The sequence below is a fragment of the Salvia splendens genome, chromosome 1 (genome assembly GCF_004379255.2).
Source record: "Salvia splendens isolate huo1 chromosome 1, SspV2, whole genome shotgun sequence".
NCBI classification, from domain to species: Eukaryota; Viridiplantae; Streptophyta; class Magnoliopsida; order Lamiales; family Lamiaceae; genus Salvia; species Salvia splendens.
This window is the reverse complement of record NC_056032.1, coordinates 39,403,655-39,417,957: the sequence shown is the minus strand read 5'-3', so window position 1 is coordinate 39,417,957 and position 14,303 is coordinate 39,403,655. Positions and strand designations below refer to the sequence as shown.

The 14,303-nt window shown below is 32.4% G+C and overlaps 3 protein-coding genes across 3 annotated transcripts; all 3 read right to left on the bottom strand.

The window, feature by feature from the left end:
• Nucleotides 1-7,314: 7,314 nt before the first annotated feature.
• Nucleotides 7,315-8,382, bottom strand: LOC121787666 (uncharacterized mitochondrial protein AtMg00810-like). Its single transcript, XM_042186508.1, has one exon. The coding sequence runs from the start codon at nt 8,380-8,382 to the stop codon at nt 7,315-7,317; it is 1,068 nt and encodes a 355-aa protein (XP_042042442.1).
• A 434-nt stretch (nt 8,383-8,816) lies between these two features.
• On the bottom strand, nt 8,817-11,006 carry LOC121787582. The gene is made up of 5 exons (XM_042186394.1): nt 10,520-11,006; nt 10,437-10,456; nt 10,006-10,197; nt 9,642-9,889; nt 8,817-9,426 (listed from the first exon to the last, which is right to left on the bottom strand). Exons 1-5 carry the CDS (start codon nt 11,004-11,006, stop codon nt 8,817-8,819), a joined length of 1,557 nt encoding a protein of 518 aa, XP_042042328.1.
• A 54-nt stretch (nt 11,007-11,060) lies between these two features.
• LOC121787501 lies at nt 11,061-11,642 on the bottom strand. Its single transcript, XM_042186279.1, has one exon. The coding sequence runs from the start codon at nt 11,640-11,642 to the stop codon at nt 11,061-11,063; it is 582 nt and encodes a 193-aa protein (XP_042042213.1).
• Nucleotides 11,643-14,303: the final 2,661 nt, after the last annotated feature.

Below are 14,303 nucleotides of genomic sequence, written 5' to 3'. Positions count from 1 at the left end.
TCTTTTGCCACTAATAAAAAAGTAGTGTTGTCACAAATTTTTAATGTATTACAATTAAATTATTGATGTCACAAATTGTACGAGTTACATAAATTCATTTTATCTATGACTTCCAAAAATGAATAACATAATAAATATAGCTTGGATTTTTATATTTCTTCTTATAAATTAATGATGTCAAGAGTAATTTATAAGGTATTAGTAGAATTTATCAAATGAATAAAAAACTACGGACAATGCAAATTAAAGAGAATAGTGCTCATATAAGATATATAGAATATCCTTTTACTTTCGATCTATATATGTTAAACCCAATGCAAAAAAATGATTTCCATCAGAACTTCTATATCATAATTAAGGTTAGCAATTTCTAGAGCATAAAAATTAGTTTTAAAATACTAGTGATACTAGTTAAACCTAATGGCATTAAGTAGTGGAGAGTATTGAATTTCGACAATGAGACATGTTGTGGTCGCAACAAATTTAATTTGAAATATGCAAGTAGACGTTGAATTCAGAAATCCCAGTTGCAATTAATTTGCTCTACCAATTATAGAGAATGCAACAAAAACACACACTTGTGTAGTTAATAAAAACAACTGCTATTATACATTTATACCTACGACGGAACGGCTATATAATATAGCCTAGATTGAAATTACATTATACTATTTCTTTCATTTTATGCGTCTTTACACCGAAATGTATACATGCAATATCACACGAATACAAGATTTGAACCCAAGATCTCTCACTAAGGAGCAGGGACGAGCCAGGAATTCTATACAGACGGGGCAAAAATATATAGAAAGATATTTTAACTTTTAAGGATTAGAGAAGGGGCATATAGGGGAGATTTCAAAAAAAATTAAAAATTAATTATCAAAATAATATAAATGATTTTTTTTGAGGTGAGGCATTTGCTCCTTGTGAAGCTAATATAGATCCATCCCTGCTAAGGAGAGTTTGAACTCAATACATCTTTCTAAGATATTTTTATGCTGTCTCAAAATATATCTGTCTCTTAAATTAGGTCTCATTAATAATTTCTTTTAGTTATTAGATTATACTTGTAGCATTATATCGAATTTTCAATCAATTATTGTCCATGAACTTGTTCTATTCGTATCAAGTTTTTACCTTGTTGAGCTTCAACTTTTATCAAATGGATATTTTTGTGTATATCTTCTTTTAAATTTTGTAACTTGTTTCCTTTGTTGAAAGATTACAAAACAGCTGCAATTATTCCGCCAGTCTCACAAAAGGGATTTGTTCTCATAGATTCTTCTTTTGTCTCTTTCAAAATTATAATCTTCCTTTTTTTCTACTGATAAATGTATTAAATTTAAAGTTTTAAAGTAAAAAAAAAAACATCAAGAACTATGATTCAGTTGGCCGCTAAATTTAATGCGGATAATTAAATGTATAAAACAAATAAATAGTAGTAGTACTACAAATTATATTTATAAATTTTATAATTTTGGGACATGAAGTCACTACTATATATATACAAATCGGGACAATAATTCAATAAAAAGCCCTAAATATTTATTAAAGCAAAGTAGATTCGCATATGGAGCCATTCAATTTGCTATTCAATCATACACCATGAATTAAAATAATAGGGAGCCAATTACGCAGACATAATTTTCTGACAATTTATAACAGAGTTGGTAGCATCCGTCCCCTAATTTTTGAGTCATTCTATAGGGCGCCGCAATCACTCTATGTGGTGATCCCTTCCCTCTCTCATTAACCCTAAAATAAGTAGGAACTCAGTTATTCCATTAAAAATCTCGACAATCTTATTTTTTTGGACTTATAATAAGGGAAAAGCTATGTGGCCACATTATGGCTGGCCATAAATTAGGTTAATAGAGAAAAACCGGTTTATTTCCACTATCCGGTTCACTGCCAATTTCAGTTTACTTTTATACCCTTAGCTATTATTTTGAGCAAATTGCCGCCTCTAACTTTTCTTCCCTCTAATTTTAATATACTTTCATCTTTTCCCTCTCATTCATTTTCTTGTTATAGAGTTCGCGCCTCTTGTAAGAATTGAGTTGCACATCAAATATAGCAATTAAATGTTGAGCAGGATACATTTTAATATTTTTAAACTTTATTGGGATAGAAATGACGTATATATTATATTCGAAGAGTTCATGTAATGATTTCATATTTGTTTGAAAAATTCGTGTATGACATAATACCTAGTAATTTTAAATTCTAAGCTATTAAATGTATATATTCTGAACTATATTATGATAAAATATAAATGAATCTAAGTTTTTTTAAAATTTATATAATATTATAGTATTAATTTAACTTTTAGAGCAGTTAAAGCTTCTAAATTAAAATATATTACTCATTTCGTTCCAATATAGTTCAGTCGTTTCTTTTTTGCTCTCGATTTGAAAAAATACTACTACTAAATAAATAGTTAAAGTGAAGAAATGGTAAAGTAAGAAAGAAAATAACGTAGATAATATTCATCTACGTATTATTCTCTCACCTACTTTATTGTATCTTCACTTTAACATCATTTTAAACAAATGAAAAAAAAACGACTCAATTATCTTTAGACGGATGAAGTATTAAATTATAAACTGAAATGTTATATTTTACTTTACAGTATTAAATTTGTTGAGTCAAAACTGAAAATAAGATTAGAGATAGTTAATCGAATAATATCTTAAATTCTTATTGGTATGCAAATTAAGAGGGGTTCGTTCCTAATAAGTAATAACAAATCCTAATGATGTTTGTTTGAATAACTTTTTAATGTGCTTAAGTCTAATATCATAAATTAGATAGATTATTAAGATGTAATTGTTATTACTGGTAACTTGCGCGTGGTTAAGTTGAATTGTTTAATTGACATGTCATTGTATTTCTTAGATAACATTTGAACAGTGTTAAATTGAATTGTTTAATTAATCATAATTTCCAACTTAGATTTTGAATTTTATTTATAGTACTAAATTTAAAAGTAAACTCAAGGCTCAAATGAATATCATATGATTATATCCATTTGAATGTATATGAGTTAAATCATAACCATTATATCTCAATATATTAAGTGGATTTCAGATTAATTGAACTAAGAATAATCTAAACTAAATTGAATTGTTAAATTGAATATAAATTCAACTTAATTGTTCAATTAAATTTTAGTTATATTGAATTTAATTACACTCGTTGTTTAATTGAGTCCAATATTCAATAAATAGTTCAATTCAAATTAAATATCAGAATCCTTCGGTTGGATCTATGATAATTTGAATATAAAATGAATATAGATATAACTGAATTATTTAATAGATATAAAATTCAACTTAATTGTCAAACCGAATCTAGTAACTAATCAACTTATTTATTTAATTAAATTTAATTATTACTGTTGAAACCAATATTCATTTGAGTAGTTAAACTGAATCAACTATCAAAATATTCCCAATCATTCGATTGGATCTAAAATCAATTGAATTTAAAATGAATACAAGTTTGACTGGATTGTTAAATCAAATTAAATTGTTCAAATGAATATAAGATTAACTGAAAGCATAAATACTCGTTTGGATCTAATTAAAATTCAATTAAACTGTTCAATTATGATTCAGTTTAATATAAGAACAATTGAAATCTCGGATGATTCAATTGAATATAAGTATCAATCAAACTGTTAAATTTAATCATTTTTTTAAAATTCTTGATAATAATTAAGATCCTAAATTTAGTACCTAAATTAAATTGTAAGACTCAATTTCCTTTATGCGAATCAAGATAAAGGCGTTGTCTATTTTGATTCAATTTTCAATGTTTTGCAATTAAATTGGGTAGTAATTAATGTTGGTTTGAGTTCAAAAGTTATATACCCGTTCTCTCTCTTTGACAAACTAAAATGGAGGGAGTTCTAAAATAGAAAATAAAGAAAAGGCTATATAAGTAATTTCAACTTATCCACTAACTATAATTAATATTTTATCTATTAATTGACATACAAAATTTACTAATTTATCCCTGTGTGGTTGCCCACATTATGACTGTTTAGCATCACCCTTATAATAAAACGGGTGTAAAAATGAATAAGAAATGAGTGTATTTAGATATAAAATTAGAATATTAAAAATAATTTAATATTAATATATAAACAAATAAAATCAAAATAGTAGTGGCTGTTGCGCGACTTCACACCACATGGGGGCCGGGTAGAACGGCTGGCCACATCTTCGTGCTTCGCGTTGCAATGGAGCAGTGTCTAGGACGGCTCCATTGTGAATGGCCTTTAGCATAAGAAAATCGCATGCCATGTCTCATAATTACACGTACGAAGGGCGGGCGCTCTCTAACAAAATACGAGATCAAAACATTATTTACGCAGGTATTAAATGCATATTAGTAGTTATAAAGATGCAAGATCACGTGTTGCAAATTTAGTCCTGGCCAAGCTCAAAGTATATAGATGAATGTTAGCTATGGATAAATGTTTCTGCAATTATTTTTGCAAATTTAGTGATAGTACTAAAATAGGTGACGCGAGGTCTCACTATTGTGCCCACACTAACCTGTCGTATTTTCCCCAGACACACAATGTGCTGAATAAAATTACTTGAAGATTTGCGATTTCATGAAAGAATTTGGAAATGATGAATTCAAATCAAGTGTATATATGTCGGTTAATTATTAAGGCTGAATATTATTGAGTCGTATTTGTATAAACTAATTGCAAAATCGCACACGAATTATATTTGTTCGAAAATACATACACCTTTTATATACTCCTATTTATATACTAGGAGTACTATTTATTTAGAATGTTGGCTTTTAGTGCATGCTAGCCAACTACATATATTTATTTATAAAAGAGTAGTGAAATTACGTAAATAATTTCCGAATGATTATTTGCAAATTCGCGGTCTCTATAAAATAAGTGCTTGAATTTCGCACTATTAACATTTGTCGTACTAAATTCAGGATTCATTAGCAACAAATTAATTAATAAAGTTTGAGTTTTTATTTTCTTCCCTGAATTCTTCCATAAGAAATTAATCCTAACATTTTGGGTTTGTAGTGTTCTTTTGATTTTCATCTTGAATAAATGAGATTCAATCAACGTATTAATCTTGAAACAATGTTACAAAGGTGAACTTCATCTCGCCTCTTTTGCTCTCTTTTGCTAATTACGGTTGGGATAGTTCTAGGCTTTTGGCAGTGGTGTTGCTTTTTCCTCTTTGTTGCATTCTTTGTTGGCGGGAGGTGTGTTGGTCATGATTTTATTGTTCGTTTCTTTTGTGTCTTTGTTTTTTGGCTTGCTGTTCGTTCTTGTTTGGTGATCTTATTGTCTGTTTTTGGTTAGGTGTGTTGAAACATTTTTTTCTCTCCGTCGTTGGTGGTTTGAGCCATTTATTCAATAAAAAAACGTATATTAATTAACTATTCTTTAAAGCATTGAACTAAATGATATTACTCCCTCCGTCCCAAGGAAGATGACCCCTTCCTTGGGCGTCACCCGAATTTATGCAACTTTATTTCGTGTGTGAAGTGAAGAGAGTAAAGTAAGAAAGAATGAATAAAGTAGAGATAAATGTGTTTCCATTTTTAGTAATGAGTCATCTTGATCGAGACAAAAAAAAGTTTATCGTCTTCAGTGGGACGGAGGGAGTACTATACAGCTATTCGTAAGAATTAATCAAACGGGGCGACGACATGGACTGGTCGAAGCCACCTGGTACCTATACAAGATTTAACATGAAGAGAAAATATATATACAAACAGATTTCATTCAATTTTGACCGATCAAATAAATCACAAAGTTAAGAATTACAATAGTGACACTCTACTTGTTTGAAATATGACTATTTAATATGCCCCTTGTGACAACTTATAGTGATTATTGAAAAATAACATTGAGCCCCTATGTTCAAAAAATGGATATTGTAGATGAGACGCAGGGAGAGAAAGAGTAAGATCAACGGTGAAGAGAGAATGAAATAAAAACAATGAATATTGATATTCAGAGAGAAATAGATAATGAGATAATGTAATATGATATGTCTTAGGGACTATCTACGATATTAAAATTCGTCAATGATTAGAATATAAAAACTTAATTGTCTATGAATTATGTTTGTAGTACACTCTGTAAACAGGTATCGTACCAGCACCATGAATATTGAACTAAAAACAAAAAAAAATGGAGAGGCTTGTACTTGACATTATTTTTGATTGGGGATACTTCGAATCGATGGCCCATGATCCGCATTCTGTATTTTGTAGTGAATGATAACGAGCACATAATAATTAAGGTGAATACTGACTAAAGTCAACTTCAAGTAATTGTAAAATAGTGTATTAATTACAAAAATAATACTATATCACCGGCCACTAATTTAAAATAGTTGTTAAAATACAGTTTTTTTGCTAATGAAGTGGTACGGAGACATTGGGAATCAAAGTACAGCCTCCATCTAATCAAATTTGTTCCAAAGGAATGAAGAAAATTAGTACTCCATTATTCAATTTTCAATAATAATTTTTTTTATTTTTAAAAACAATATAGGATAATCACTAATCCATTATATACTAAGATAGTAAGATAGATTGTTATTTTAGGATATCCCAAAGTTGTAGTATTATTTTTATCATTTGATGGAGCTAGGGCTACACTTTTTTTATTCAATATGTTTACTAGAAAATCTTTGGTCCTCGTTACTTTTTATTAAGCAAGTGAAAATATACTCATTTGTCCTATAAATTAGTAGTAATACGTACAATATACATACATGCATTGTGTATGAAGTAACTAACATTAGCAATATAATTGCATATTAGCTTGTGATTTGATCACTAGATAACGTACTCTCGAATGTTCAAAGCCGTAAACAATAAAATATTGTGTATACATCATTTTGTTTTATTAATTTCTTGCTTACTTATCACTTTATCTTTATAATTATTATATGTGAAATTTACAAAACATGAATCACACGATTCATTTTGATAATAAGAATCGAGAGAAAAAGAACTTTATTCATAAATTTCAATCAAATTACAAAAGAGCTCAAGCTAGCTATTTATACTACAAAGAAGATATTTTTGATGGGATAACTAACTTCTAACAAACTTCCTAACCGCTTCTAAGCCGACTAAAAGCTGACTAGACGATGAGTCAGCATTCAGATGATCACAACGGTCAGATTCCACGTCCACTTTATCTCATGCAAAGGCATGCTTCTTCAGCTCTTCACTTCTGTCTTTGTGCATGGAAAGCTTCTTCATGTATTTTTCATTCTCCAACTTTCACATGCCCCTTCAAGATGGATTGTAGAGGCTCTCAAAATTCATCTTGTTAAGTATAGAATGAAAAGCCATTGGTCCTAAAGCCTTAGTGAAGATATCAGTAACTTGCAAATTATTTCTGATGTGTAGGGGCTTGACAACTCCTTCCAAGAACCCTTCCCTCACAGTATGACAATCGATTTCAATATGCTTTGTTCTTTCATGGAATACCGGATTGGAGCATATGTATATGGCTGATTGATTGTCACAGTATAGAGGTACAACCTTCTCAACTTTGATTCCAAAATCAGCAAGTAGAGCTATGGACCATACCACCTCACATGTAGCTTGTGCCATTGCTCTATACTCAGCTTCAGCTGATGATCTAGAAATGGTGTTCTGTTTCTTGGCCTTCCAAGATATCAAAGAGCTTCCAAGATATAGACAATACCATGTCATCGATTTCCTTGTATCTTGGCATGAAGCCCAATCTGCATCAGAGAAGATACTAAGGCTGATTTTGCAGTTACTTGAGTAGAATAATCCATGGCCCGAAGTTCCCTTTAAGTATCTCAGAACCTTCTCTGCAACCTCCCAATGTTCATCAGTGGGATTGGATACATATTGACTCAATTTATGGACAACAAAGGTCACATTTGGCCTAGTAATGCACAAGTATAGCAGCCTGCCAATGAGTCTCCTATATTTTGAAGCATCTTCCATGGGCTTTCCTGAGTCCATTCTTAACTTCTTTAATGGATCCATGGGCACTGCTGAAGGCTTGCATCCTAGCATCCCAGTGTCTCTCAGCAAATCCATCACATACTTTCTCTGAGAGATCAAAATTCCTTTCTTGTTTCTTGCTATTTCAACTCTAAGAAAGTACTTAGGGACTCCTAGATCTTTGAATTTAAAATGTTGTGATAGAAAGCTCTTGAAGTCTTCTGTCATCTCAGGATTAGAAGTGGCCACTAAGATATCATCAACGTACACAACAATTCCAAAGAAACCAGCTTGATCATTCTTGAAAAAAATGAATGGTCTGATGTAGACTGTTGCAGACCGAATTCTTTCAAGACTTCTGAAAGCTTCAAATATCATTGCCTAGATGCTTGTTTTAAGCCATAAAGAGACTACTTTAACTTGAAACAAGCGTTGATTGTGATGTTGCCCCTTCAACAGTCTGCCAATCAACTTAATAACCTGGTGGAAGTGTCATGTATATATCCTCTTCTAGATCTCCATAGAGGAAAGCATTATTAATATCTAGATGAGAAAGTGACCACCCATTGATTGCAGCAAGGGCTAGCAAGAACTTAACTGTGGTGAGTTTAGCCACAGGAGAAAAGGTGTAGAAAATCTACATCTTCTAACTGAGTGAAACCTTTGGCTACAAGCCTTGCTTTATATCGTTCAACTGTTGCATCAGGATTATACTTAACTTTATATACCCATTTGCAATCAATTGGTATCTTCCCAAGTGGTAGGAAAGTGACAATCCAGGTCTCAGTTCTAGCAAATGCAGCTGCTGCCACTCAGGGTATTGTGGGCTCATAGATGGAAGACATGATGATAATGTATTTGAGATACTCAGGAGAAAGCTTAGATAGAGTGAAGTAAGCAGAAATTAGATATGGAGAAGTGGAGCTGACAGAATTACAGATGAAATCAGTCAAGTGTGATGGAGGTTTTATTGATCTTCCAGTTCTAGAAGTTGTAGAACTAGAAGTGTTATTCTCTGGAACAGGAAAGGATGATGATGGGTTATTATTAGCTGATGGAATATTATCAGATAGATGGGGAATTTGTGGAATTATTTCTGGAGCTGCTTCTGAAGCTTCTGAGAATTCGGGAAAATGAGATGGAGCCAAGTGAGATAGAGGAAAAACATCCTCATGAAAAACTACATCTCTTGTAATGAACTCTTCCATATTCATCAAGTTCAAAAGCTTATATCCCTTGAAGTCAGAAGGATAACCGAGCAATATGCACTTTGTTGCTCTAGGGGAGAACTCATCTCTGCCTCTCTGAAGAGTTGAGGCATAGCACAAACACCCTATCACCCTTAAGTGCGAGTAAGATGGTGTTTTCTGGAATAGGATCTCAAAGGGAGTTGAATTGTTTGGTAAAACAGAAGAAGGGATCCTATTTATGAGATATGAGGCACTGAGTATACAATCCCCCAGAATTGGATAGGCAAGAAAGACTGGAAAAGCAGACTTCTAGCAACATTTAATAAGTGTTGGTGTTTTCTTTCAACTCTGGCATTTTGTTGAGGAGTTTCAACACATGAGTGTTGTATGATGGTGCCAAAGGAAGAATAAAGAGAAGGGATATGGAATTCAGGTGCATTATCACACCGAATGGCTTTAATTTTCTTCCCAAATTGAGTAAGAACTGTATTGAAGAATTGAGGTAATATTGCCTTAGCATCAGATTTGTTCTGCATCAAAAAAGTCCAAACAAATCTAGAGCAATCATCAACTAAGGTAAGGAAATACTTGAAACCTTGATTGGTGGAAGTGTTGAAAGGTCCCCAAGTATCACAGTGCACAAGATCAAAGCAATCAGCAGCTATGCTATCTGATCTTTCAAAAGATACGTGTTTCTGCTTTGCAAGGGGACAAATTTCACACAATGAAATAGATTTATGTGTGAAACGTAGGACATCAGACAAGAATTTCAGTTTATCAAAGGACAAATGTCCCAACTTTTATGACATACATCAATTCCAGTGACAACATTTGCACAAGGCATTACAGGAGAAGTAGAAGCTGAAGATATTGAAGGAACAGATGAAGGAACAACAGATGAAGAAACAGAAGAACCTTGATGCTTTTCATGATCAGAAGTCTCTAGAGTGTATAGGTTTCCTATTCGGCTACCCCTCCCAATCACAGTTGCCTGAGAAGCTCCCTGAATTTTAAAAGAATTACGGGTGAAGACAACAGTGCATTGAAGTGAGAAAGTTAGAGAACTGATGGAGATGAGATTAAAAGTAAAGCTGGGAACACAAAGAACTGATGAGAGAGTTATAGATGAGTTTAAGATGATGGAACCAATATGTGTGACTGGAGCAGTTGCACCATTAGGCAGGTGCACAGAACTTTTTTAGTGGATGAATAGGTGTTAAACATGGATAAATCACAACAAACATGGTGAGTTGCACCAGTATCTAGCAACCAATGAGGATTTGATGTAGTTACAGAAGCAACAAAATGAGTGAATGAGATAGTACCTGTGAATGAGGCACAGTTTGTGGATGGAGGATTATTTGGTGAAGCTGAAGATAATGGAGAGGGAGTGGCAGCGACAGTAGCAAGTTGAGTTTGCAAGAGATGAATGAGTTGCTGGCATTGCTCAGGAGATGGCACTGCAACACCGGTGGAGACAGTACTTTTATCACATTCATCGAAGTTGTTCTCCACATAGTTGACAGATTTGGAGAAATTGCCATCCTTAGCATTAAACTTTCCTTTTCCCTTGCCAAAACTCGGTGGAAATCCATGTAGAACAAAACATTTATCCACCGTATGGTTGGTTTTACCACAATGAGAGCATATCCTGCTCCTGTTATAAGACTGAGTGGCATTCGCAGAGTATAATTGCTCACTCATTGAAGGAGTGACAACTGATGCGTAAGATGTATTGCCATCAATTGTGCGTTGTTTTTCCTCCTGCAAAACAAGAGAGAACACCTTGGATAAAGAAGGTATTGGAATCATAGACAATATACTCGACCGGATCTGTGAAAAACTGGAGTTGAGGCCGATCAAAAATTACATGCTGCATTCTTCTTCTTGATAGTTGTTCCATTTAGATGCCCTATTGCATCGACAAGTGCCACAAACGCACCAAGCAATAGGCTGAGAATGCCTATATTCATCCCATAGTATCCTCAGATTAGTGAAGTAGGTGTTAACATCATCATTCCCCTGCGTGAGTGACATGATCTTCTGCCGCAGTTGATAAGCTCTGGCTGTGTCCAGTTGAGAGAAGCGATCACGTAGATCGGACCAGATCTCGTGCGCATTATCAATATACATGATGCTCGAGCAGATCTGAGCTGAAATTGAATTCCTGAGCCATGACACAACCATACTGTTGCATCTAAGCCATGCTGGAAACAATAGATCATCTTCAGTCGGCCGAAGAAGAGTGCCATTGATGAAGGCGAGCTTATTCTTCGCCAAAAGTGTCGTGGTGATAGATCTACTCCAATTGATGTAATTGGAGCCGGTTAGAACGTGAGGAACTAGTTGAAAGCTCGGGTTATCACTTGGATAGAGGTAATACGGGCTCGAGCTATCCTCCATTGGAGGAATTGGAGCCGCATTAGCACCACGAGGATTCCGAGCCATTATAGAAAACTAAGAAGATGATGATAAGCGGAAGCGAATTTGCAAATTTACAAAACATGAATCACACTATCCATTTTGATAATAAGAATTGAGAGAAAAAGAACTTTATTCATAAAACTCAATCAAATTACAAAAGAGCTCAAGCTAGCTATTTATACTACAAAGAAGATATATTTTATGGGATAACTAACTTCTAATAAACTTCCTAACCGCTTCTAAGCTGACTAGATGCTGACTAGACGTTGAGTCAGCATTCAAATGATCACAACGGTCAGATTCCACGTCCACTTTATCTTATGCAAGGGCATGCTTCTTCAGCTCTTCACTTCTGTTTTTGTGCATGGAAAGCTTCTTAATGTATTTTTCATTCTCCAACTTTCACATTCTCAATAATTTGAAAATTCTGACTCCTGCATGTAATAATCATTAGTTGATAGTAACTCAAGTCGCACACTTGCATTCATTGACCATAAAATCGATTAGTTTGGGATTTAATAAGTAATTTTTGTATTTTGTCACACAAAAAATAGCATGTTTAAACTACAAGCAAAACTATAATAATGCTCTCGATCTCCATGAATTTGACCAAAAATGTAAATGAGTAAATTAATAAAAATGTAAATCGATACTTTTAACCAAAAATAGCATTGATATGAAATGAAGCCTTCGTGTATCAAAAGATAATTTTAACCAAAAATAGCAAAAGATAGTTTTCATACTAAAATATAGTATAACGTGTCATCATGTATTTAATGTATGAGATTATAAATGGATTATTACAAAATGAGATTGAATTGAAAGAGAACAATTTAGAATAGGGGATGACATACACATTCACATCCACATCCACATGTGTAAACGTGGAGGGAAGGATAGGGGTTGGAGCAAATTTGGTGGGCAGTTCACATGTGTTAGCATGGCCAATGAATTATGTAAATTTAAATAGAATGAGTCATCAAATCTTGCCAATATCATCTTTTTTTTTGCTTATTTTAAATGCTCTTCCACCATCCCCAACGGTATCACCACCATTTTTATTTCACCAATCTAACTTCATTTTATGTCTATCTATAGTATAAAATGTTGCATTATAAACTTTATGTGAATACTATATCTAACCATCGTTTTTGTTTAGTCCATACTAAGCATATTTTTTACGTTTAGTATCATTCTATCATCTTAAAATTTTCTATTGATATTTCAAATTATGTAAAAATCAAAGCATGGTTTGTTATATTATTCACATCTTTGAAGTTATAGAGAAATTGAATTAATTAATCGAATTCTATTTTTAAGTGATAATTAATGTAGTCAATAATAATCTTGAGGTATTATAATTAAAATAAGTTCTCCTTAAAAAAAGAATTAAAATAATTATTTGACTATTTGTCAACTTTAAATTTGAATTGTAGAAAAAATGTGTGGCCATTAGAGTGTACCACATTAATGTCTCTTCATTACTCCTAATATAACTGGGTGTAATTGGATTTTGATGGTTGAGTACAACCATGGGCAAATTGATTATAGTGGAAATTATGCCTCCAAATAAACCATATTCTCTCTTTTTGTCTATACTTAATTAGAGATAACATTGTAGGTCCAAAACTATACTCCATGTAGTGATAACTATAATAATTTATGTTAAAATCAAATCATATAATACATCGCTATAAAACGGATCACTCGGCAAAGGAAGTTTATGGCGATTGGCCTTCCAGTGTATATCTAACACTACATAAATTGATAAAATTATATAAAAGTGTAAAAAATTTGTTAATACTACATCGCTTTAGTTTCGAAATTAGCTTTCATCCAATATTTCGATGCAAATATATTAATGAGCCATGACCAATTCAATAATATAGTTCCTCACACAATATATAGGAGGGACAAATTAGCTAAGAAATTACGTTATTAATAATAGACCGCTTTAAATAAAAATCGATCTTTTCCGTTTTAAAATTGAGAGGCATAATGTATATATAAATAAATTATATAAAAATTTGATTTCCACAAATTAATGGTCATTAAATCGAACAACTCGATAAATTTTCCTAATGCTTATAATTTAGTAATAAATACATATAATCAAGTAATCAACTAGCGCCCAATTTTTTGATTTGCGACTTACTTTAAGTATTATTGCAGTAATAACATATTAATATGTTCATTTGTAGTAATATAGAAAAACCATAAATATGGGCGACTGAAATCTTCACATGTATTTGAACGCTTGCGTGGAAGAAACATCGTCACATTAACTTTCAATCCTATAATTAGTTTCAAACAGGCATATTTTGCTACAAATCGATATAGCCACTGTGATTGTAATGATCTATACGATTTGTCCAAAATTAAAATTGCTAAATTTTTTTATAGCAATTACTATTCAATAAGTTGGCCTTTCTTTCGTATTTCGAGGTTAAATGATATAATGACACTAAAACGATTAACAATATTTAATTACCAAATTGACCAGTAGTAGTAGTAGTAAATAAAAGCAGCACATGGGCAATTTGAGAATGAGAAACGACGAGCAAAAACGCGGAGGGGGAAGGGCAAAATAGTAAATATCAATTGATTATATCGTCGGTGAAGTTCGCATGTGGAGTGGGCTTATAATATAGTTGGAGCTTCCAATTAAATTACCAAATTGAACTC

Bases quoted from the DNA above. Each gene is read 5' to 3' on its own strand.
- LOC121787666 (XM_042186508.1), bottom strand. From the start codon at position 8,382: ATGATATTTGAAGCTTTCAGAAGTCTTGAAAGAATTCGGTCTGCAACA.
- LOC121787582 (XM_042186394.1), bottom strand. From the start codon at position 11,006: ATGATTCCAATACCTTCTTTATCCAAGGTGTTCTCTCTTGTTTTGCAG. The intron at 9,890-10,005 runs GTATGTCATAAA...CTTGCAAAGCAG, and splicing joins ATGTTGTCACTGGAATTGAT to AAACACGTATCTTTTGAAAG. The intron at 9,427-9,641 runs GTGTGATAATGC...TCTCATAAATAG, and splicing joins AAGAAAATTAAAGCCATTCG to GATCCCTTCTTCTGTTTTAC.
- LOC121787501 (XM_042186279.1), bottom strand. From the start codon at position 11,642: ATGGCTCGGAATCCTCGTGGTGCTAATGCGGCTCCAATTCCTCCAATG.